This window comes from Bos javanicus, chromosome 13, assembly GCF_032452875.1.
Source record: "Bos javanicus breed banteng chromosome 13, ARS-OSU_banteng_1.0, whole genome shotgun sequence".
Lineage (NCBI taxonomy): Eukaryota > Metazoa > Chordata > Mammalia > Artiodactyla > Bovidae > Bos > Bos javanicus.
In genome coordinates this window covers 51,899,563-51,925,111 of record NC_083880.1, presented here as the reverse complement: position 1 = coordinate 51,925,111, position 25,549 = coordinate 51,899,563, and the positions used below count along the sequence as shown (strand labels likewise).

The 25,549-nt window shown below is 41.4% G+C and overlaps 1 protein-coding gene across 3 annotated transcripts in view; it reads right to left on the bottom strand.

Annotated features, from left to right (window-relative positions):
- DNAAF9 (dynein axonemal assembly factor 9) overlaps positions 1-25,549 on the bottom strand; it is a 173,199-nt gene that overhangs the window by 73,974 nt on the left and 73,676 nt on the right. For 2 of the 3 annotated variants that reach the window (XM_061436679.1, XM_061436681.1), the window contains 7 exons: positions 20,070-20,205; positions 14,889-14,970; positions 13,898-13,934; positions 6,851-6,938; positions 4,011-4,087; positions 1,555-1,599; positions 1,140-1,185 (listed from right to left, as the gene is read on the bottom strand). In XM_061436679.1, coding sequence (XP_061292663.1) covers positions 1,140-1,185; positions 1,555-1,599; positions 4,011-4,087; positions 6,851-6,938; positions 13,898-13,934; positions 14,889-14,970; positions 20,070-20,205 — 511 coding nt within the window. The remainder of the gene's footprint in view (positions 1-1,139; positions 1,186-1,554; positions 1,600-4,010; positions 4,088-6,850; positions 6,939-13,897; positions 13,935-14,888; positions 14,971-20,069; positions 20,206-25,549) is intronic. The other variant, XM_061436680.1, reaches the window with a different exon arrangement.

Sequence of the window (25,549 nt, the reverse complement as noted above, 5' to 3'; positions counted from 1 at the left end):
GCAAAACACCTTCCAGAGCATTGCATAAGAGTCTAAGAAGAGAAGTAAAGGAATCTAAAGTCTAGCAAGGAGACAAAGTAGTATCTACCTAAGCATCAGAAAGTATTCATTTTCCAGTCTTAATAATGTTACAAAAAAGGCTCAATTAGTTCTAAAAGAACAACACAAAATGCTGACACAGACAGGGAGCAGGTACATTATAAAAACATACTCATAACCTTAAAAAATTACTCATGTTATCCTACTCTCTGTAGATAACACTACTGCTTGTCCACTGATGATGGCAATGAGCATGCATTTTCTCCAAGTCATCCACCCCTGTGCACCCAGTTCCCCATGATCAAAATCTCACTGAAATTAAGTTCAGGCAGGAGTCACAGAATGGACATAGGATGTATCTTGTACCCACATACACTACAACCAGAATCTTGGCTGGATATCCACCATCCTCTTATGCACTGCTTGCCAATTTTCTTTGTATCAGGATGCACTGGGGCAGGATGCACAGAGGATTCGGATGTGACTGGGAGCAGCTAGTCTAGAAACTCTGGCTGCTGAAGACCACCCCAGGGACCAATATTTCTGTATCTCTAAACCCATTCCCCTGGCCCATTAGTAGAAAGGTCAGAAAGCTCTGCTCTGACTACCCCATTTCACCTGTATTTTTTTTTTTAATGTTAGGTTGTTTTTATTTCCACAAGCTCCTCTTAAATAAGGGCATCAACACAGGGCTTGGAACATAGAGAAGCCAGTGAAAACCTGGTCTGTGTTGAGGCAGGCTTGTCCTCAGCTCCCATTTCCACGTGAGGTCAGAGAAATCTCAGCCACTTGAAAGAAGCCTTCTGAACCTCAGGAAGATATATTTACCATCCCCCGGTGCCCCCTCCCCCTCCCCTCCAGCTAAGATTACACCGAGGGGTGCCTAGACACAGACATGTGGATGTGGTGAGCCTGGTACAGCTAGCTGCCTGGCACCCTCAGAAAGCACAGATTCACCACTGCTGCAGCTGGAAGAGTAGTGAAGACAACTAGCTTTCTCTAGTGGGCTACCTAAGACCCTCACCTACTCCTACCTCACCCCTTGTAGATGTCCTTTATAGGCCATTCCTTGCCACTTGACCTTTAACAGCTCTGCTTACCGTCTTCACAAAGTATAAGCTATCTTCACTGTCCAGAGGCACGATTCTAGAAAAGGAAATTGATGGGAAAGACATGTATTAGATTTACAATGTTCTTTATTTTTCAACTTGCAAGCAATTCACACACTTAGATCTCTTTGGAGCTTTTTCAAAACACTGGGTTGCATGTATGCAAAATTCCACTCAGACGGAATCAGATCCACCCCCGACCCTACTCTAGTCTTTCCATGGGAAGCAGTCAGGATACAGCGGTCTCAGCTGAGCACACCCAGCTTTGAGCCCAGCCCTGGAGTGATGCCACTGCCAGGTGTGGAAGGGTGAAAAGATCATCCACGATAGCAGTTACACGGTAGCCTCTCTTAGTTTGCTCTTAAAACTTGCCCCAAATGAGGACACAGCATAAACACATACTTACCTTCCCTGATTATTCACAGCATGTATATGAAAAGCCATCTTGGAGCTGTAGACCCAAAACAAAATAAAACAAAAGTCAGTCTGCTTTTGCGACCACTGTATGGCAAGCTCTTTAAACACCTGCCACTGCAATGCACCTGTGCTGGGCCCTCAGAGCCCCAGTGAGATATGGCATGTCGCTACATGCCCTAGGGTTTCATGCCATCAGCAAATGCGGGGCTAGTGTCTGACTCCAGTCATGGCCCTGCCTCTGTGCAGATTCTCAGGACTATCTTGACTCTTGAACAGAGCAGGAGAGAACTACGTGACTACTGCCCACGACAGACTGAGAGAACCTCTACGTGCCCCAGGCCTCTGGCCCACGGCCCTGACATATTCTCCTGATCCTCTTCCTCTCTTCAACACCTGTGCAGTCAAGCTGCCATCCCTGACTAGAGCCAGACTGCTACCCACAATCAACTGCTGCTGTATAATCAAGACAGGACTTCAGAACTGAGGAATAACCAGATAAACCTTTTGGCATCAACTCCTTTTGTAAAAGAAAGTTTCTAAATTGAATTGTTTATCTTTTCGCTGTAACAAATGCTGGTCAGTCATATGCTAACTGCCTTTGTTCCTCTTGGGAGAATTTGCTAATCTGATGCAGTTTAAGAGAAGCAACCATGTGGAGAGAAAAGTGGAGTTCTAGAGTGGAGAACTGGCTCGCGAAGATTCTTCCTATCGCCTGGGTGTTCTCCTCTTGTTCTTTTCTCTAGCCAGGGTGGGACACTGCCTCCCCACCCCAGCCCCATGTAGGAGGCCACGGGATTGAGAGGTGGCTTGCCCCAGAAAGGCAGAGTGTTCTAGGCAAGGTGCCAAGGACAGGAGGAATGGATGACTCTGTCAGCCATGCCAATGGTAACAGAAGAGAACTCACTGAGACAGCAGCTATCATTCACTTTTCCAATCACTCTACAGGGCAGGAGTATGATCAAACAGATGCACAGAGAGCTCCCTATCTTGCCCAAGTCACCCAGTTGGAAGGCAAAGAAGCTTCCTTAAACTCAAGTCTGTCAGGAACAGATAGTACGGGTCAGCACACAGCCTTAAGAAACCAAACTTCCTCTAGCCTTCTCTTATGGCCAGAGATATGAGCCACAAGACCCAGAAAAAAGGACAAGAAATCTTAAGCAAGCCTAAAGCTTTGTATCAAAGAGTTATGGCTCATTACCACTCACTCCTGGAGCTGTAGCCAAAGAATTCTTGTTAGTTTATTAACTTAGTTTTCTAAATGTTCCTTCTCACTACCTAGGGCTGTAGACATAAGAAAATGTGGGGCATGGAGCCAAGGTATCACAGTGCACATCCCAGAAATGTTATTTATTTATTTATTAAAAATATTTATTTGCTTGGCTGTACTTAGTTGCAGCACATGGAATCTTCCATCTTTGTTGCAGCATGTGGAATCTAGTTCCTTGACCAGGCATAGAACCTGGGCCCCTTGAATTAAGTCCCTCCAGAAGTATTTTATTTTTATCTATTAGCTATTTTATTTTTGGCTGTTCTGGATCTTCATTGCTTCATGGGATTTTTTTTCTAGCTGTGGTGTGCAGGCTTCTCATTGCAGGGGCTTCTCTTGTGGCGAACAGGCTCTAGGGCACCTGGGCTTCAGTAATTGTGGCTCTTGGGCTCTAGAAGCAAAGGCTCAGTAGTTGTGGCACACAGACTTAACTGCTCTAAGGTATGTGGGATCATCCCAGACCAAGAATCATACCTATGTCTCCTGTGCTAGCAGGCAGATTAATTTACCTCTGAGCCACCATGAAGCCACCTTTCCCCTCCACAACCCAGAAATATTCTTAAAGAAACTTTCTAATATTGGTGTCTTTGGTCTCCTTTGCAAAAAAGTACACCAAATGGTCCTAATATGGGACAGAAGGTTGAGTGGACTAGGTTCCTGAAGGTTTAGCTATGGACAAAGACTACACAGAGATCCACTGTGACATGCCAGGTGAGTGATGGCAAGACTGCCAGGAAGCCAAATTCCTAGATCATCTAGACGCTGAGACATGGCCAGGCTCAGGGGTTTCTACCATCTGAGAGGCAGATAAGGCCTAGGACAACTCTCTTCTAAGCAGTGACCATTTTCATGTGCCCAAGGCCCCTCATCATCACCACTAACAAACCTCACCATTCATGTCCCCAGCTTCATCTTTTAAACCTTGGAATCCACATCTGTCTGTTTTAGCACTGATATGTCTCCCATTCCAGCCTAATCAGCGTGTCTAATTCTGAAACAGTTCCTCCATCCTTGGCTTCTCAAATAAAGCCCCGATCATGAAAGACTCTCCTTCATATACTAATGATTTACCAGAACATTCCTCAAAGGAGAGACAGAATATCAAATACACGGGAGAAAGTTTTAAAAATACAAACATTAAATAAAAGTTTTTATTGATAATATAGGCCACTGCTTACCGTAAAGTTGCCTTAAACTGCATCAACTCAACGGAATTTAACCCAGATCCCAGGGTCTGCTCAGCTACCTCCTTGGCCTGTAAAACCAATAATAAAACAGAGACAATTAGCTTTCACAGCAGGAAAGAGTACATTTAGCTGTGAGGAAAGGGCCCTTTTTACATTTGGTTGGTTCAGGCTGGGTTCACATGTTGTTCAGTTGCTAAGTAGTGTCTGACTCTTTGTGGCCCCAGGATTGCAGCATGCCAGGCTCCCCTGTCCTTCACTATTTCCTGAAGATTGCTCAAATTCATGTCCATTGAGTCGGTGATGTTATCTAATCATCTCATCCTCTGCCATTCCCTTCTCTTGTGCCTTCAATCTTTCCCAGCATCAAGGTCTTTTCCAATGAATGGGCTCTTTGCATCAAGAGCCAAAGTACTGGAGATTCAGCATCAGTTCTTCCAATGAATATTCAGCATTCATTTCCTTTAGGATTGACTCATTTGATCTCCTTGCTCTCCAAGGGACTCTAAAGAGTCTTCTCCAGCACCACAATTTGAAAACATCAATACTGTGGTGCTCAGCCTTCTTTATGGTCCAACTCTCACATCGGTACAGGACTACTGGAAAAACCACAGCTTTGACTAGATGGACCTTAGTCAGCAAAGTGATATCTTTGCTTTTTAATACACTCTCTAGGTCTGCCATAGTCTTCCTTCCAAACAGCAAGCGTCTTCTAATTTCATGGCTGCAGTCACCATCTGCAGTGATTCTGGAGCCCAAGAAAATAAAATCTGTCACTGCTTCCACTTTTTCCCCTTCTATTTAGCATAAAGTGATGAGACTGGATGCTGTTATCTCAGTTTTTTTGATCTTGAGCTTTAAGCCAGCTTCACTCTCTTCTTTAACCCTCATCAAGAGGCTCTTTAGTTCCTCTTTACTTTCTGCAATTAGAGTGGCATCATCTGCACATCTGAGGCTGTTGGATCTTTCTCCCAGCAATCTTGATTCCAGCTTGTGATTTATCCAGCCCAGCATTTTGCATGATGTACTCTGCTTGGAAGTAAAATAAGCAGGAGGACACTATACAGCCTTGTCATAATCCTTTCCCAATTTTGAGGCAGTCAGTTGTTCATGCCTGGTTCTAACTGTTGCTTTTTGACATGCATACAGGTTTCTCAGGAGACAGGTAAGGTGGTCTGGTATTTCTATTTCTTTAAGAATTTCCAGTCTGCTCTGATCCACACAGTCAAAGGCTTTAGCATGGTCAATGAAGCAGAAGTAGACATTTTACTGGAATTCACTTGCTTTCTCTATGATCCAATGAATGTTGGCAGTTTGATTTCTGGTTCCTCTGCCTCTTTGAAACCCAGCTTGTACATCTGGAAGTTCTTGGTTCATATACTGCTGAAGACTGGCTTGAAGGATTTTTGAGCATAATCTTACTAGCATGCGAAATGAACTCAACAGTATGGTAGTTTGAACATTCTTTGGCATTGCCCTTCTTTGGGACTGGAATGAAAACTGACCTTTTCCAGTCCTGTGGCCACTGCTGAGTTTTCCAAACTTGCTGGCATATTGAGTGCGGCACTTTCACAGCATCATCTTTTAGGATTTGAAATACCTCCGCTGGAATTCCATCACCTACACTAGCTTTGTTTGTAGTAAAGCTTCCAATGTCCCTTTGACTTCACACTCCAGGATGTCTGGTGATAGGTAAGTGACCATTACCACCATAGTTGTCCAGGTCATTAAGATCTTTTTTTTTATAGTTCTTCTGTGTATTCTTGACACATCTTCTAATCTCTTAGAAGAGATCTAAGAGATTAGGAGAGATTAGACATCTCTTCTAAACTCTTCTACTTCTGTAAGGTCCTTACTATTCACATGGAAACACTTCATTCAGGCAGGTTGGCACTGGAACCTGATCTGGTGAACTGTAATCGGCTGGGATGGTGCCATTATGAGGCCTGGAAAAATGCTTTCTCCTACCCTCTCCCTAGCTCTTGGGGAGGGACCACTGCCCTCAGTATTTCTTGCCCAGATGCTATCAACATGCAAATAAATAAAGTTAAAAAATCAGTTAAAAAACAAAGGTGCAGAATTGATATCAAAGAATAACCTGTTGTTTTGCATAAGCTTTCAGTCCAAGGGCTGAGAAATCCCAAGTCCTGGGGGGATTCAAGTTCAGTGAGGAGGGAAGATGGCAAGGAACTGGTGACTAGGCTACAGTCTCTTTGATATCTACAACACAACCTTTCCAATGTCAAATGATTTGCTTCAGGAGAGGTCCTATTGGCAATAGGAGGAATCAAGCCAACTCGTCTCATCTGTTACTGGGTTAGATACAGAATCCAACTCAGCACGGCAGGTTAACCACAAACAGCAAAAAAGAAAATGGTCAGAAAAAGAGAACATACATGCCTATCAAGGAGAGGCAAGTTAGCTTTTCTAGTCTTTAGTTAATTTTTTAGAAGAAAGAATTATAGGAAATCAATTTATGTAGCTCAAAACAAACTGATCTAACTTTATTAAAAGTCATAGCAGAATAATCTCTATTTCTTTAATTTTTTTAACTTTTGAAATCATTTTAAACTACTAAATAAAACAATATACGATAGTTTGATTTTTTTTTTAACACAATCAGATATCTACAAAGAACTGCTAATCAGCTGTCATCCATAAGACAACAGCAGGTCCCAGGCATCACAAGCTTAGTACTCTTAAGGCATCTCTTTATCTGGTGCCCAAGCTCACACACAAAATTAAGTATAAAAAGGTGTCCAAAGGTAAAACAAATGGATAAGAAGTTTCACATTAAAATAACCAAGGAAAGAGAAATGTGGTATTGAAATTACCTTTATGAGACTGGAAGTTTTAGCATAACATGCAATGGCAGCCAAAACAGCCTCAATAACAGTAGCATATACCTGTGACAAGAGCCTACTTTAAAAACAGAAAATAAGGGTTACCTATAGCATCACAAGGTTTCATCAAAAGCTGCATGCACAAAAATGACATTCTCCAAGAAACTGATTTTGAAACACAGAAAAGTATAAAAACAGAATTTGTTGATTTCTAGACCTTTTAAAAGCTGTGTGCCCCATTCCAACTTTTACTTTGCTCTTGTTAAACCATGATAAGAATCAGCTTTTTAAAAAAAATTATTTTTAATTGAAGGATAATTGGTTTACAACACTGTGTTGGTTTCTGCCATACATCAACATGAATTAGCCATAGGTATACCTATGTCCGGGAGAAGGCAATGGCACCCCACTCCAATACTCTCGCCTGGAAAATCCCAAGGACAGAGGAGCCTGGTGGGCTGCAGTCCATGGGGTCGCTAAGAGTTGGACACGACTGAGTGACTTCACTTTCACTTTTCACTTTCATGCATTGGAGAAGGAAATGGCAACCCACTCCCGTGTTCTTGCCTGGAGAATCCCAGGGACGGGGAGCCTGGTGGGCTGCAGTCTAGGGGGTCGCACAGAGTCGGACACGACTGAAGCGACTTAGCAGCAGCAGCAGCAGCATACCTATGTCCTGCAGAGGAAATGGCAACCCACTCCTGTATTCTTGCCTGGAGAATCCCATTGACAGAGGAGTCTGGCAGGCTACAGTCCATGGAGTCTCAAGAGTTGGACATGACTTAGCAACTAAACCATCACCACCATACCTATGTCCCCTTTCTCTTGAACCTCCCTACCACCTCCCAACCCATCCCACCCCTCTAGGTTGTTACAGAGCCCCGGTATGAATTCCCTGAATCATACAGCAAATTCCCATTGGCTATCTATTTTACATATGGTAGTGTATATGTTTCTATGTTATTGTCTCCATTCCTCCCACCCTCTACTTCCTCCCTACTGCCCACCCCCATCCCGCCCCGTGTCCTTAAGTCTGTTCTGTATGTCTATGTCTCCCGTGCTGCCCTGAAAATAGGTTCATCACTATCATTTTTCTAAATTTCATATACGAGTTAATATACGATGTTTGTTTTCCTCTTTCTGACTTACTTCACTCTGAGAATCAGCTTGTTTTAATTCTGCTCAAAAGACCAATTCTCCCTGTTTGTGATTTAACAGAAGAAAATGTCAACTACAAATTGCCAAGGGCAAATGCCATCTGTCTCTGAACCCTGTGCTGCTGCAGCTGTTACCTTTGACATGCCCTGAAGGCAGTCCAGGGTGGAGGTGAGACACTCTGCTCCAAGGAAATTGGTGGAACAGATCTTTAGATAGTTTGGTATTTTCAGGAATTGATCCCAATGCTTGTATCTCCTCACATCTAGAAAAGTACTAAATCCCTTCATGGTGACATCAGCTCCTGGTGACTAGCAGAAAATCTTTTGTAAAGTTAGATTGACTGCACTGAACTCATCCTTCACAAAAATTATATACATTGACCTTCCCCCACTGGCAATGTGCAGCAGTCTCTCAGAACTATCTGAGCTGCTGTCTCCTGGGCTGCAGTCCTCATTTTGCCTCAAATAAAACTTAACTCACAATTCTCACGTTGTGCCTCTCTTTTTAGTTGACAAAAACTGTATGAGTACTCTGATCCTCAAAGAGGACCTGAAAGGCGTCAAGACACAGAATTGCTGCTTCTCCAGGAACCAACCACACCACAACTTCAAGTAGTCTCCTCCCCTGCTAAGGGCTGGTTGCTACTGGAACCTCAGAGTAGGAGCCCTCAGGGGACAAAAGAGATTATCTGACTGCAAAGACAGCCTCCATTTAAATGCAAATTAACAGGTTGGTGGCATCTCTGACTCAATGGACATAGTGTTTTAGCAAACTCCAGGAGATGATGATGGACAGGGAAGCCTGGCGTGCTGCCATCCACTGGGTTGAAAACAATCGGACATGACTTAGTGACTGAAAAACAACAGCCGTAAACCACTTTCTAAATATCAGATTTAGAGAACAGAGAATGCTTCTGAGGGTGTTAGGTAAAGAGTCCAAAATGGAGATTAAAAAGTGGCACTAAAAGGCAGATAAAGAAATTAAAAAGCCCACAAAAAAACAGAATTGAAAAAGCCCGTGAAAAATAGAACAAAGGGAAAATCTATACCAAGGAGCTTTGGTGGGAAAAACATGCCCAACACGCCCCCTTCCCTAGTTGGTCCTGGATACAAGCCCTGACTGACATGAGGCAAAACAAATCAGACTCCAAGCCCTGCTTGGGGGCAGGGAACAAGGACATAAAAAGAGAAACCTAAAATGGGGTGGGACCCACTCCTTTGGGGTAGGTCAGCTCTCACATCTTGGGGAGTATATTTTTCATGTCATGTGTTTAATAAATCCTGCCTACTGAGCTTTATAGTCTATTGTTTTACTTCTTTTACTGTGACAAGACAAGGACCAAGGGAAGAACCACACCTGACAAGGGGAAGGACCCCCTGGCCCTGCCTAATCTTGCTCTTCTTATCTGACTTTGCACTTCCCAAAGCCATTAGAAGAAGGGTGTTTTCTTTGCCATATGGGGAATGCCATGAAGATCTCTAGAAAATCCCAATCTGGTTCCCTATTGGGTAGAGTTATTCAATCTGCATTTTGGGCCAGCTAATTCTTTGTTGGTGAAGATAGTCAAGTCCACAGGGTCACAAAGAGTTGGACAAAACTTATCAACGGAACAACAACAATTCTTTGTTGGGAGGTCTGCCCTGTGTATTATAGGATATTCAGAAGCATTCCTGGCCTCTCAGTAATACCCCCAGTTGTGACAACCAAAAATGTTTCCAGACATTGCCAAATATCCCTGGGGGTGGGGGCTGGGAAGGGACTAGTGGGAGTGGTGCAGTAAAACTGCCCTTGGTTGAGAACCATTGCCTCAGGAGACCCAGGGTCTTATTAGGATAATTTACAGAGAGAAGGGGGCTTCCCTCGTGGCTCAGTACTGTCTGCAATGCAGGAGACCCAAGTTTGATCCCCGGGTCAGGAAGATCTCCTGGAGAAAGAAAACAGCAACCCACTCTAGTATTTTTGCCTGGGAAATCCATGGACAGAGGAGCCTGGCAGGCTACAGTCCATGGGGTCCCAAGAGTCAGATACAACTTAGTGACTAAACCCGCACCACTACCTGCAGAGAAAAGGGGCTCATTCACAAGGCCTTAAAATGTAAGGGAGGTATCTGGCAAGTAACTGTTTAATCTAAGAATATGCCTATGTTTAAGCCTGAGAATCCTGTAACAGGTAAAGGAAGGCAAAAGGAGGGAGTTTGATAGCAGGAAGGATCAGAGAAATGATTTGGTCATTCTCATCTTATAAACAAAAAAAGTAGGGCCTATAGCAGTGCAATAAGTTGTCCAAAGCCATAGAAAATGACACAGTTGAACTCAGGTCTGCTCTTAGCCTTGTGCTTTTCCATTGTGTCACACCACACTGCCAATTTCCTTCTTGGCTTCCACACCACACCTTTTTATGGCAGATAAGAGACTGGAGTTGGGTAGAAGAAAATGAGAAACAACACATAACAAAATGACAGCTCCAAGGTTCAACATATCCTGAAGACTGTTGACTAGGCTACAGCAGAGGGGTATGTCCTGGTAAGGAAGGTGTCCAGCAGGGACACTGTCCACGAGCTTGGTCACTTTCAGACATGACAAGAAGCCTTCACATCTCAACTCTAAGGGCAAAGATTTATAGAGGCCAAAAATATATAGATACCCTTCCTCTCTTCCTCACCCAGCTGAATTCAAATATCACTTAGTACCATTAGTCAGGCTGACACCCTGCCTGGCTTTCTCCTATACAGACTCTCAGGCAAGAGTTCAATACAAAGCTTCCTGACTTCTGACTCATAGAAAGGGCTGGACAGGAGTCCAAAGACCCATGATTAGGGAAGTGCCTGCTCTATGCCTGGATAGTGCTGCTACTGCCTTCACTAGGACTCCATTAGGCCGCAGTTCCACTAGCCCTGTGACTTAACAAATCATCTGATGTGGGCCCAAGCACCACTTAACATCCGTCTCTGAAGTATAGTACCAATGGATTTGGTTTAGGCAAAATGTCTAAGGGTCCAGAATGAGGATCCAGGGCAATGGTTAAGCACAGCTGGCATGGAAGTACAAGCAGGTACAAAGCAAGATAATACATATCCATCAACATATGAGAATGTGGTTGACTTGCTGCTAAAATAAAGAAAACCCTGACAATAATCTATACATACTGTAACTGCAGCTACACAAAACCTGTATGTATAATTAAAAAACAACAAAAAGGTATATATTAAGATACTAATAGGCAGTGTCAAAGAGGAGGAATTACAGCTAATCTTATTTTTTTCCCTTTATTTTCAAATTTTCTAGTGTGACTATATTACTTTATATGTTTTGGACAGAGTCATATGGGTCCTACTCTAGAAAGTCTGATTTAGTGGTTTTGAGAAATACCATAGCCTGGGAAACATATCTTTTTAAAAAGATCCTTAAATGATTTTCTGTGGTCTGTCTCCTACCTTTGGGAAGCACAGACCTAAAGAGTTTATGCCAGGATATCTAATTAGGTAATAACAGAACTCTATTTAATGTTCATATTTCTGAATGAAAATCCCTTTATAGAATTCAGAGATTCCTGAATTATTATGGACTGATTATGTCCTTCCAAAATCCACAGAGATACCAAGGGAACATTTCATGCAAAGATGGGCTGGATAAAGGACAGAAATGGTATGGACCTAACAGAAGCAGAAGATATTAAGAAGAGGTGGCAAGAATACAGAAAAACTGTACAAAAAAGATCTTCACAACCCAGATAATCATGATGGTGTGATCACTGACCTAGAGCCAGACATCCTGGAATGTGAAGTCAAGTGGGCCTTAGGAAGCATCACTACGAACAAAGCTAGTGGAGGTGTTGGCATTCCAGTTGATCTATTTCAAATCCTGAAAGATGATGCTGTGAAAGTGCTGCACTCAATATGCCAGCAAATTTGGAAAACTCAGCAGTAGCCACAGGACTGGAAAAGGTCCGTTTTCATTCCAATCCCAAAGAAAGGCAATGCCAAAGAATGCTCAAACTACTGCACAATTGCACTCATCTCACATGCTAGTAAAGTAATGCTCAAAATTCTCCAAGCCAGGCTTCAGCAATATGTGAACCATGAACTTCCTGATGTTCAAGCTGGTTTTAGAAAAGGCAGAGGAACCAGAGATCAGACTGTCAACATCCGATGGATCATGGAAAAAGCAAGAAGAGTTCCAGAAAAGCATCTATTTCTGCTTTATTGACTATGCCAAAGCCTTTGACTGTGTGGATCACAATAAACTGTGGAAGATTCTGAAAGAGATGGGAATCCCAGACCACCTGACCTGCCTCTTGAGAAACCTATATGCAGGTCAGGAAGCAACAGTTAGAATTGGATATGGAACAACAGACTGGTTCCAAATAAGAAAAGGAGTACGTCAAGGCTGTATATTGTCATCCTGCTTATTTAACTTCTATGCGGAGTACATCATGAGAAACGCTGAGCTGGAAGAAACACAAGCTGGAATCAAGATTGCCGGGAGAAATATCAATAACCTCAGATATGCAGATGACACCACCCTTATGGCAGAAAGTGAAGAGGAACTAAAAAGCCTCTTGATGAAAGTGAAAGAGGAGAGTGAAAAAGTTGGCTTAAAGCTCAACATTCAGAAAACGAAGATCATGGCATCTGGTCCCATCACTTCATGGCAAACAGATGGGGAAACAGTGGAAACAGTGTCAGACTTTATTTTTGGGGCTCCAAAATCACTGCAGATGGTGACTGCAGCCATGAAATTAAAAGACACTTACTCCTTGGAAGGAAAGTTATGACCAACCTAGACAGCATATTCAAAAGCAGAGACATTACTTTGCCAACAAAGGTCCGTCTAGTCAAAGGCTATGGTTTTTCCAGCGGTCATGTATGGATGTGAGAGTTGTACCGTGAAGAAAGCTGAGCGCCGAAGAATTGATGCTTTTGAACTGTGGTGTTGGAGAAGACTCTTGAGAGTCCCTTGGACTGCAAGGAGATCCAACCAGTCCATTCTAAAGGAGATCAGTCCTGGGTGTTCTTTGGAAGGAATGATGCTAAAGCTGAAACTCCAGTACTTTGGCCACCTCATGTGAAGAGTTGACTCATTGGAAAAGACTCTGATGCTGGGAGGGATTGTGGGCAGGAGGAGAAGGGGACGACAGAGGATGAGATGGCTGGATGGCATCACGGACTCGATGGACATGAGTTTGGGTGAACTCCGGGAGTTGGTGATGGACAGGGAGGCCTGGCGTGCTGCAATTCATGGGGTCGCAAAGACACGACTGAGCGACTGAACTGAACTGAAAATCCACATGGAAGCCTTAACCCTCAATGTTTGGAGGTACAGTTGGGCCTTTAAAAGGTAAAGTTAAAGGCAGTCCTAAGGGTGGGGCCCTAATCCAATAGGATTCGTGTGAGCCCATGAGCTGCAACTAATGAAGCCCATGCGCCGTACAGCCCAAGCTCTGCAACAAGAGAAGCTACAACAATGAGAAGCCCACACAATGCAGGAGTAACTTTCCCGCTCTCCACAACTACAGAAAGCTCATTCTTTGTAGGGACAGAGACCCAGTGCAGCCAAAAAAAAAAAAAGAAATAAGGAAGCCTGGTTCTTCATTTTAAAAAAAGAAAAAAAGAAGAGTTATGGTATTTAAATGCATGGATGTGCAGGTAGGAAGTCTCTGAGTTCTGGAGAAGGAACAGATGGCAAACCTGGCAGAGTCTCTAGCCTAGACTCCAAGATGAGAGACAGGGTTGAGACATCTTGGGAGACCACACAGCTCTGCTCAGTCTTAAACCAAATGCCCTACCCAATGTCAATCTCAAAAGGAGGTAGATGTGATGGTCTCAACTTCTGAGTAACTTAACTCTGAGAAATAAAAAGTGTAATAGAAATGAAGACTTACATTTGTTCAGTTTTCTTGGGCAGTTTGTTGTCATCTCCTGTAAAAGAGGACCATTTATTACTAATGTGAGATTACAGGAAATGCAAACACTTTACAAGGAGACTAGAATTTCCTATTTTGAAGGAGATGTTAAGGACTGTATTTTTGTTTCTTTTGAGTTAAATAGTGTACACGTACAAGTAATAGTGAAACCTAGCTTCTGTGAATATCCTCTTAGACCTTTATCCTGGACAATGATCTTGACAACACACTCAGCATCACCACTAAATACCAAAGAGGACATGTGGAATCTTCAGCTTCAGAAAGTTTCTGCCTCTATATTTAATTTTTTTAAAAAGAAGGTATAAGTAAACAGGCTCAGTTCTACCTCTTTTTTTCATCTCAATTCAACTCAAGTCATGTTATGTTCAGAATTTCTCAGCTTACATAATAACTCTCAGGAGAAAACCTGGTTTCTGATGTACTCTCCTCTGTGGAACAGTGCTGGGATCCTCATTTATTCTTCTCTATGTCTCTTTGGAAGTCTGTAGCTTCTGGTTAGCCCAGCAAAGAGGACAGCTTCAGTCAGCCTGGCCTTTCAAGAGCATTGACACTTGCTCCTGTCAATGTTCCCAGCTTATAGGTACCCTTCTACTGTGGCTCTTCCTCACTTTTCTCATAAGACTAATAGGCACTTGGCTGAGTCATCCAAGCTCCCACTGCAGCCCGTATCTCCTCCCACTATCTGCAACTGCAGCTGACTCATCTTTGCCTTCCCTCTGATACCAATTACATGGTCTTACATATGATTAGAACTAATATATACTGAGCTGATAATTATTCCTCCTGAAATACACTCTGTGTGAAATGTGTTAGGCACAACTCTCCACTTGGAACCAGAGAGGGAATTAGAGGCTATAAAATGTGCTTCTGAGGAAAGGAGTAAATCCTGAGTCCATCTCTAGTTCATGGGAGAATAGGCAAGCTGATGAGACAACTTACATGGACTTACCCAAGTAAGGAACATGAGTAGCTCCAAAAAAGTATGTTCTTGAACAAGCCAAGGGTCCCTTTGGTGAAACACATTGTACTACCTGGATGTCAGGAAAAAAAGTAAAAAAGGAGGAGGGACTTTACAAAGTGTGTAATTAATGGAAATGCATTTTATTTTACCAATAGCTGATTTATTAATTTTTAAAGGCATCCGACGCAATGGACCTGAGTTTGAGTAGGCTCCGGGAGTTGGTGATTGACAGGGAAGCCTGGTGTGCTGCAGTCCATGGGGTCGCAAAGAGTTGGACATGACTGAGTGACTGAACTGAACTGAAAAGGCATAGGGGAAAAGGTCACCTTTAACTGTTGTTTTCCCAAAGATATCTTTTGTGTGTTAACTTCGGCTATTTTGTGAGGTTGCTGTTGGGTCAGCCCAGGATGCTAAAGAATTAACAATTTAGAAGGAAAAGAAGACAAAATGTGCTTAGGTTTTGACTGTCATTAATATTTAGTCCAGATCTTTCACAGTGAGGACCTTGGTTGACATGATATGTAGATGTGGAGGGGCAGCTACAAACTCAGGAAAGGAGGTGATACCCAGGCCCCTCTCTTCATCTGTATTTCATCTTTGTACACAGGCCTTCCAGGAGAGAAAATAAGTTCTCTAGATTTTTTAATTCTTATTTTTCTTCCCTGCTTAGTTGTTCATTTATACAGATGGAAATGGATGTCCTTTTCTCCTTTGAAAATCCAACATCTCATCAGGGTTCCTAGGATAGTAGGTTCAAAATGCAAAAATGCTACCACAAGAACTAAAGGAAAGGAAATTAGTACAGTATATTAAAAATAGCTAAATATAACACAAATATCCATTCCTTCTATTTCACTCCATTGTTTAAGTCACAAGAGAAAATAATGGCATTTTTCTGTAACCCAAGTTATAGACTTGAAATGAAGATTTAATTCTGACTAATCTAAATCATACCATAGTGAATATGATCAACATAGTCATGAATCTAAATGAAAAATCATGTACATAATTCTAATTGTTGGTTAATAGGCTTATTTCCAACATGTTCCTTGGATTTCCAAATTTTCCCTAACTAAAGGCTTTTTTTCAAGGTGCCATGTATTTCAAATATGCTTCCTTAGATGATGTCAGAAATTTATGTAAGCATATATTAACCTAAAATTTATTTAAATGCAACTGACAAGGGATTAATCTCCAAAATATACAAACAGCTCATACAGATCAATATCAAAAAAAACAAACAACTCAATGAAAAAATGGGCAGAAGATTTTAAATAATGAAAAAATTTCTTCAAAGAAGACATACAGATGGTCAAAGGCACGTGAAAAGATGCTAAACATGTTTAATTAGAGAAATGCAAATCAAAACTACAATGAGGTATCGCCTCACATTGATCAGAATGGCTATCATCAAAAGTCTACAAATAATAAATGCTGGAGAGGCTATGGAGAAAATGGAACCCTGCTACATCACTGGTTGGAATATAAACTGGTGCAGCCACTATGGAGAATAGTATCGAGGCTCCTCAAAAAACTACAAATAGAGCTACCACATGATCCTGTACTCCTGGGCACATATCCAGAGAAAATCCTAACTGGAAAAGATACATGCACCCCAGTGTTCACTGCAGGATTCTTTACAATAGCTAAGACATTGAAACAACATAAATGTCTATCAACAGATGATTAGATAAAGACGTGGTACATATATACATAATGGGCTATTACTCAGCCAAAAAAGGATGAAATAATGCCATTTGCAGCAACATGGATGGACCTAGAGATTATAACAGTAAGTGAAGTAAGCCAGAGAAAGATAAATACCATATATTATCGCTTATATGTGGAACCAAAAAAAGAAAAAAATACAAATAAACTTACTTTGCAAACGGTAAGAGACCAACAGGCACAGAAAACAAATGCATGGTCACCAAAGGGGAAACGGGGATGGGAGGAGGAACAAATTAGGAGGTTGGGATGAACATATACCCATTACTATATATAGAATAGATAACAAGGACCTACTGTATAGCATAGCCAATATTACAAAATATAATAACCTATAAGGGAAGAGAATCTGAAGGATATATATATGTGTGTGTATGTATAACTGAATCACTGTGCTGTACACCTGAAACTAACACTATTGTAAATTGACTATACTTCAAAAAATTTTTATTGATGTTTACACTAAAAAGGAAATTGGTACAATAGGATCTGCATGTATAATGTAAAACTGCTCAGATAATCTGAATGTGCAGATTTAATATCACCTATTTAATTTGTAAATTATTCACAAATAGCACAGAAATGGAAAAGTTAAGTATATTACCTTGGAACAGAGCTGAATGAAGATGAAAGTTCATAACTAGGGCCCCCACTGCCCCAGGACCAGCTCTCAAGTGAGTTCCTTAACTTCATTATGTTTTCATATTTGTATAATAAAGCACTCTGATTATTATTAAAAGTTGTGTAAATAATCTGCTAAATGTTTGTTTTAATAGACTATTTTTAGAGCAGTTTCAGGTTTAAAGAAAGACTGATCCAGGAGTATAAAGAATTCCCATATTACCTCCTCTCCTTCCCCCTGTCTCCACAATTTCCCCTATTATTTGTCTTATAATATTATATTTGTTTTAACTGATGAACTAATGTTGATAAATTATTATTTTTAAATATTTATTTTTATTTATCATCTGGCTGTTCTGGATCTTAGTTGTCACACATGGGATCTTTAGTTGTGGCATGTGGAGTCCAGTTCCCTGACTAGGGAACTGGGCCCCCTGGATTGGTAGCATGGTGTGTCTCAGCCACTGGACCACCAGGGAAGTCCTGATAAATTATTATTAACTAGAGTCTACCGTTTATATTAGGGTTCATTCTTAGTACTGTACTTTCTATGGATTTTGACAAATGTATAATGACGTGCTCATCATTTTAGTATCATACAGAATAATTTCACTTTCCTAAAAATCCCCTGTGATCCATCCATTCTCCTTTCCTCCCAAACCCCAGGCAATGACTGATCTTTTACTATCTCCACTGGTATTTTTTTTTTTGGCTGTACCACATGGCCTGTGGGATCTTAGTTTCCTGTCCAGGTACTGAACCCGGGCCCTTGGCAGTGACAGTGAACGTCCTAACCAATGGACCACCAGGGAATTTCCTTTACTGTACTGTCTCCATTGTTCTACCTTTTCCAGAATGTCACACAGTAGAAATCATACACTATGTAGCCTTTGCAGATTAGCTTAACATTTTAAAATATATATATTTATTTGTTTATTTGGCTGCATCAGGTCTTAGTTGCATCATTCAGGCTTTCTAGCAATGGTACACAAGCTCCAGAATGTGCAGGCTCAGTAGTTGTGGCACAGTACGTGGGATCTTAGTTCCCAGACCACGGATCAAACTGGCATTCCCTGAATTGCAAGGCAGATTCTTAACCACTAGACCACCAGGCAAGTCCCTGGCTCTTCAGCTTAGCAGTATGCATTTTAGGTCCCTGCATGTCTTTTTGTGGGGCTTCCCTAATCTGGGTTCAATCCCTGGGTCGGGAAGATACCCTGGAGGAGGGCATGGCAATACCCTCTAGTACTGTTGTCTAGAGAATCCCATGGACAAAGGAGCCTGGCAGGCTGCAGTCCTTGGGGTCACACAGAGCAGGACACAAGTGAAGCGACTAAGCAGCAGCAGCAGCAACAGCATGTCTTTTTGTGGCTTGATAGCCCTTTTTAATCACTGGAACACAGTCTACTATATAGATTTACCACAGTTTTATTTATCCATTCACCTACTAAAGGACAACTTGGTTGCTTCCAAGTTTTGGCAATTATAAAAAGTGATGTTATAAATAAATTCCTTGTGTAGCTGCTTTTTGTGTGGACATAAATTTTCAACTCTCTTGGTAAATACTAAGGAGCATAACTGACGCTAAAACGATGTTTAGTTTTGTAAGAAACTGTCAAACTGTCTTCCAAAGTGGCTGCACTATTTTGCATTCTCACCAGTAATGAATGAGAGTTTCGGAAGCTCCATTCTCTCCAGCATTTGGTGGTGTCAGTGTTTCAGCCATTCTAAGGTGTATAATGGATGGCTAAATTATCACTCCAAACATTTTAGAGCACAATCCTCACTGACTCTTCTAGTAGTCTGTGAGATCCTCCAAGGCAAAGACCATAAATATTTTCCTCAACCTAGCATAGTGACTGGAACATAGTCAAAAAGGATTACTGAATTAATGAGTCAAAGCCCTTTGGCTTTGGAGTCATAAAGACCTAAAAACAGAAACTGGTTGTATCATCCATAACGTGAGTGTGACTGGGGCTGGTTTCTTTTTTTGTAACTTTTTGAGATAAAAATTCACTGTTTTAAAGTATACAAAAAAATGTACTGGTTTCATCATTGTATTCTTTCATCCTCCTTATTGTTCTAAGAGTCCTTCCTTTTTAAATCATTTCTTCATTTCACCCAAACTTCCTTTAGTCATTCTTTTTTATTAATACTTATTTTTATGTATTTATTTGGCTGCTCTGGATCTTAGTTGCAACATGTGGCCTGTGAACTCTCAGTTGCAGAATCCAAACTCAGAGTTTCAGCACGTGGGATCTAATTCCCCGACCAGGAATTGAACCCGAGCACTCTGCATTGGGAGCGTGGAGTCTTAGCCACTGGGCCACCAGGGAAGTCCCCCTTTAATCATTCTTTTAAGGTAGGTCTGCTGGTAACAAATTCTCTTAAGTTTTCTTTCATCTGGGCATGTCTTGATTACCTCATTACTAAACGGGATTTTCACTGGATATAGATTTCTAGGTGATAGTTCTCTCTCAGCACTTGAAATGTAACAGTCAAGACATAAACTTAGGCTTGGAATGACTATTTTCAAGTTAATTTAAAATTCTTATTCTACTATTGATACTAATTGGCTATCTTAAAGTTTGGCTTGTATTTTTTTATCCTTTTCCTTTCAAATATTTTAAAATTAAATATGCTTTCAAATCATACCTAGTACTTTTATATAAAAACAGTTTTTAATCACTTTTTACACCAAAACAACTTCAAGTTTAAGGTTAAATCAATTCACCAATTCGAAAAGTTCCATTTATCCAGCTCCCCTCCTCCCCAATTGATAATAAAACCAATTAAGCACCAGGAAGTCAAGTCACTCACCATGTGTCTGGCAAAGCTCCCACTGGGACCAGTGCTGCGTACTAGGTGCCCTTCAGAAGGGAAGTTAAAGTTGCCAGCATTGAGGTTTTCTCGTGTGGAGTGATTACCAAAGAGAACGAATGGCTGCCTATTAGGGCTAGAGTGGCAAATCAAAAACATGATTAGTGAAGAGATTCCTGGCCAAGGAAACTTCTAAATGAGGACATTCTTGGGCTTCTCTGAGTGGCATCCTGCAGTTTGAGCAAGGTGATCAGTACAGTCCACCTAACGCTCCCTGTTAGTTGAGAAGAGAAGACATAACTAAACCGAAGTCACATTTATATTTTCAACTTCTCTTGCTGCTTAAGGAGAAAGTTCTTTAAGTTTGCTATTCATGATGCAGAGACAGAGCAAAATCTCAATTTTATACAGCAGCATTTTGATAGAAATATACATTTTCAAGAATGATAGCAGTTGTGATACACTGAAGACAGACAACAGAGCTGTTAACCATTCCTGTATAGCTTTTAGGAGGGAATGAGGAAAGCCCAGCTGCAAACTTTCTCATACCTGCCCATTCCTGCAACCATCCCCCCTTTACCCTCTTTCCTCTTGGCTGCAATGCTTCCTTGTAGTTTCTGTGCTTTCTACTCTGCCCTCTACAATCCATTCTCCACATGGCAGAGAAGACAATCTTTTAAACACACAAAACCTTTACTTTTAGAAGGGCTGAAATTTTCACATGGCCAACAGGGACTTACATGGTCTGGCCTAGACAATTTCCTTAGCTCCATGAAAGGCCACTCTCTCCCAACTCCCCCTTTCAGGCAAACTCAAATTTATTTTCCTTCACACACATTTCTTTTATGTTTCTGATATTTTCATCTCAGGACCACTGCTTTTCTCCCTTAATATTCTTACTTATCATTCACATCTACCCCCAGAGGTCAGCTCTGGGGTATGGTCTTCACAGTAACCATGTTCTTTTCTCCTTCAAGGAATCAGAGTTTTGCAATTACATATTTTTTTTGTGAGGATGCTTGATTAATGCCTTATTTCTCCACCATGCTATACACTCTATGAGGGAAGAGACTGTGTCTGGTTTATTTTTTAATCATGTATCTGTTGTTTAGTATGTCATGCCTTCTCAACAAATAGTCAATGACTATAGGGTATTTTAAAAAGATATTTTCTGCTACAGATTGAATGTTGTGTCCGTCCAAAATTCAACTTGCTAAAATCCAAACCACCGAAGTGATGGTATTAGGAGAGAGAGATTTGGGCCTTCATTGAGCCTTCATGAACAGGATTATAAAACAGACTTATAAAAAGCGGTTCCAGAGAGAGTCCCTTGCCCCTCCTGCCACATGAAGTTATAGTGAAATGACAGCCATCTATGAAAAAGTAGGCCCTCACCAGACACCAAATCTACCAGTGCCATGATCTTGGACTTCCCAGTCTCCAGAACTGTAATGGAGAAATAAATGTTGTTTATAAGCTACCCAGTCTATGATATTTTTGTCACAGCAGCTAAAACAGACTAAGCCAGCTTTCTTTATCACATATCCTTTCCTGAAAGTGTCCTTATGAAAGCGGCAAAGTAAAGGGACAAAGCAGGTGATTAAATAGTTAATCCCACTAGGAGACTATAAGTAGAAAGAACATGGTAGACCCCTGTAAGTTTATGATTATTCAAGAAAGTAGGTTTGCTACTTTTGTGGTTACCACAAAACCATGCAACAGGAGCACAAAACACGCCCCAAAACATTAAAACAATGGTGACATGAGACCCACATCTTGCCCAGTGAGCTCAGTAAGCTAGGACATGCTCTCTGCACCCAACAAAAAAACAATAATTTGTGGACCTAGTTTGACCATGTAGGGACAAGAAAACTCTCCTGCTCAATCTAGAGGAGTAGCTGATGATGGAAGCATGACTTCTACTCCAGAAAGACAAAGATTTCCCCCTCCCCACTTTCTATGATTATAAAATTGTAGCCCAGAAGGTTCTTGGAGATGTAGTGTCTGTCAACTGCCCCCTTGTAAGCCTCAAAAGCATCCTATTCTAATAAATCACTTCTTACCTATTACTTTGCCTCTTGCTGAATTCTCTTCTGTGCTGAGACATAAAGGACTACGGTACTACAGCTCTCTGGAGCCCCCAAAATGACACGTTTCACTTAAGAGTATGTCATGCGGAAAATCCTTTGCATTTCTTTTCACTGTTCTTAAGCATCAAACTGTGGTTTTTGAAAGTAAACATGACTCTGATTCTATTCTGATGCTTAATTTAAGCTAAGTGACACACTGAGCAGAAAAAGATGACTCTGAATCCTAGTCAGGTAGTTTGTCTCCTTATCAGATTGGACTGGAATTAGGGAAGAAAAGAAAGGAAAGATCTACTCTCATTTATAAGCCTCTTATCCTTCTCCATCAGAGGCCAGACAGACTATAAACCACCATCACAGAAAACTATACAATCTAATCACATGGACCACAGCCTTGTCTAACTCAATGAAACTATGAGCCATGCTGTGTATGGCCACCCAAGATGGACAGGTCATGGTGGAGACTTCTGACAAAACGTGGTCCACTGGAGAAGGGAATGTCAAACCATTTCAGTATTATGCCTTGAGAACCCCATGAACAGTATGAAAAGGCAAAAAGATGGGCACTGAAAGATGAACTCCCCAGGTTGGAGGGTGCCAAATATGCTACTGGAGATCAGTGGAGAAATAACTCCAGAAAGATTGAAGAGACGGGGCCAAAGCAAAAACAATACCCAGTTTGTGGATGTGACTGGTGATGGAAGTAAAGTCTGATGCTGTAAAGAGCAATACTGCATAGGAACCTGGAATGTTAGGTCCATGAATCAAGGCAAATTGGAAGTGGTCATACAGGAGATGACAAGAGTCAACATCGACATTTTAAGAATCAGCAAACTAAAATGGACTGGAATGAGTGAATTTAACTCAGGTGACCATTATATCTACTACTATCAGCAAGAATTCCTTAGAAGATATGGAGTAGCCATCACAGTCAATGAAAGAGTCCGAAATGCAGTACTTGGATGCAGTCTCAAAAACGACAGAATGATCCCTGTTCTTTTCCAAGGCAAGCCATTCAGTATCACGGTAATACAAGTCTATGCCCCGACCAACAGTGCTGAAGAAGCTGAAGATGAATGGTTCTATGAAGACCTATAAGACCTTCTAGAACTAACATCCAAAGATGTCCTCTTCATTATAGGGGGCTGGAATGCAAAGTAGAAAGTCAAGAAATACCTGGAGTAACCGGCAAATTTGGCCTTGGAGTACAGAATGAATCAGGGCAAAGGCTAATAGAGAACACACTGGTCATAACAAACACCCTCTTCCAACAACGTAAGAGAAGACTCTAACACATGGACATTACCAGATTGTCAATACCGAAATCAGATTGATTATATTCTTTGCAGCCAAAGGTGGAGAAGCTCTATACAGCCAGCAAAAACAAGACTGGGAGCTGACTGTAGCTCAGATCATGAACTCCTTATTGCCAAATTCAGACTTAAATTGAAGAAAGTAGGGAAAACCACCAGACCATTCAGGTATGACCTAAATCAAATCCCTTATGGCTGTACAGTGGAAGTGACAAATAGATTCAAGGGATTAGATCTGATAGATAAGAGTGCCTGAAGAACTATGGATGGAGGTTCATGACATTGTACAGGAGACAGGGATCAAGATCATCCTCAAGAAAAAGAAATGCAAAAAGGCAAAATGGTTGCCTGAGGAGGCCTTACAAATAGGTGAGAAAAGAAGAGAAGTGAAAGGCAAAGGAGAAAAGGAAAGATATACACATTTGAATGCAGAGTTCCAAAGAATATCAAGGAGAGATAAGAAAGCCTTCCTCAGTGATCAATGCAAAGGAATAGAGGAAAACAATAGAATGGGAAAGACTAGAGATCTCTTCAAGAAAATTAGAGATACCAGGGGAACTGTTCATGCAAAGATGGGCACAATAAGGACAGAAATGGTATGGACCTAACAGAAGCAGAAGATATTAAGAAGAGGTGGCAAGAATACACAGAAGAACTATAAAAAAAGATCTTCATGACCCAGATAACCACGATGGTGTGATCACTCACCTAGAGCCAGACATTCTGGAATGCAAAGTCGAGTGGGCCTTAGGAAGCATCACTACGAACAAAGATAGTGGAAGTGATGAAATTCCAGTTGAGCTATTTTAAATCCTAACAGATAATGCTGTGAAAGTGCTGCACTCAATATGCCAGCAAATTTGGAAAACTCAGCAGTGGCCACAGGACTGGAAAAGTTTTCAGTTTTCATTCCAGTCCCAAAGAAAGGCAATGCCAAAGAATGCTCAAAGTACAGCACAATTGCACTCATCTCACACGCTAGTGAAGTAATGCTCAAAATTCTCCAAGCCAGGCTTCAGCAATACATGAACCGTGAACTTCCATATGTTCAAGTTGGTTTTAGAAAAGGCAGAGGAACCAGAGATCAAATTGCCAACATCCATTGGATCATCGAAAAAGCAAGAGAGTTCCAGAAAAACATCTATTTCTGCTTTATTGACTATGCCAAAGCCTTTCACTGTGTGGATCACAACAAACTATAGAAAATTCTGAAAGAGATGGGAATACCAGACCACCTGACCTGCCTCCTGAGAAATCTGTATGCAGGTCAAGAAGCAACAGTTAGAACTGGACATGGAACAACAGACTGGTGCCAAATTGGGAAAGGAGTACGTCAAGGCTGTGTATTGTCACCCTGCTTATTTAACTTATATGCAGAGTACATCATGAGAAACGCTGGGCTGGATGAAGCAGAAGGCAGAATCAAGATTGCCAGGAGAAATATCAATAACTTCAGATGTGCAGATGACACCACCCTTATGGCAGAAAGCGAAGAACTACTAAAGGACCTCCTGATGAAAGTGAAAGAGAGTGAAAAAGTTGGCTTAAAACTCAACATTCAGAAAACTAAGATCATGGCATCTGGTCCCATCACTTCCTGACAAATAGATGCAGAAACAAGTGTCAGACTTTTTTGGGGGGCTCCAAAATCACTTCAGATGGTGACTGCAGCCATGAAATTACAAGACACTTGCTCCTTGGAAGAAAAGTTATGACCAACCTAGACAGCTTATTAAAAAGTAGAGATATTACTTTGCCAACAAAGGTTCATCTAGTCAAAGCTATGGTTTTTCCAGTAGTCATGTATGGATGTGAGAGTTGGACTATAAAGAGAGTGAGTGCCGAAGAACTGATGCTTTTGAACTGTGGTGTTGGAGAAGACTCTTGAGAGTCCCTTGGATAGCAAGGAGATCCAACCAGTCCATCCTAAAGGAAATCAACCTTGAATATTCATTGGAAGGACTGATGCTGAAACTCCTATACTTTGGCCACCTGATACGAAGAACTGACTCAATGGAAAAGACCCTGATGATGGAAAAGATTGAAGGCGGGAGGAGAAGGGGATGACAGAGGATGAGAC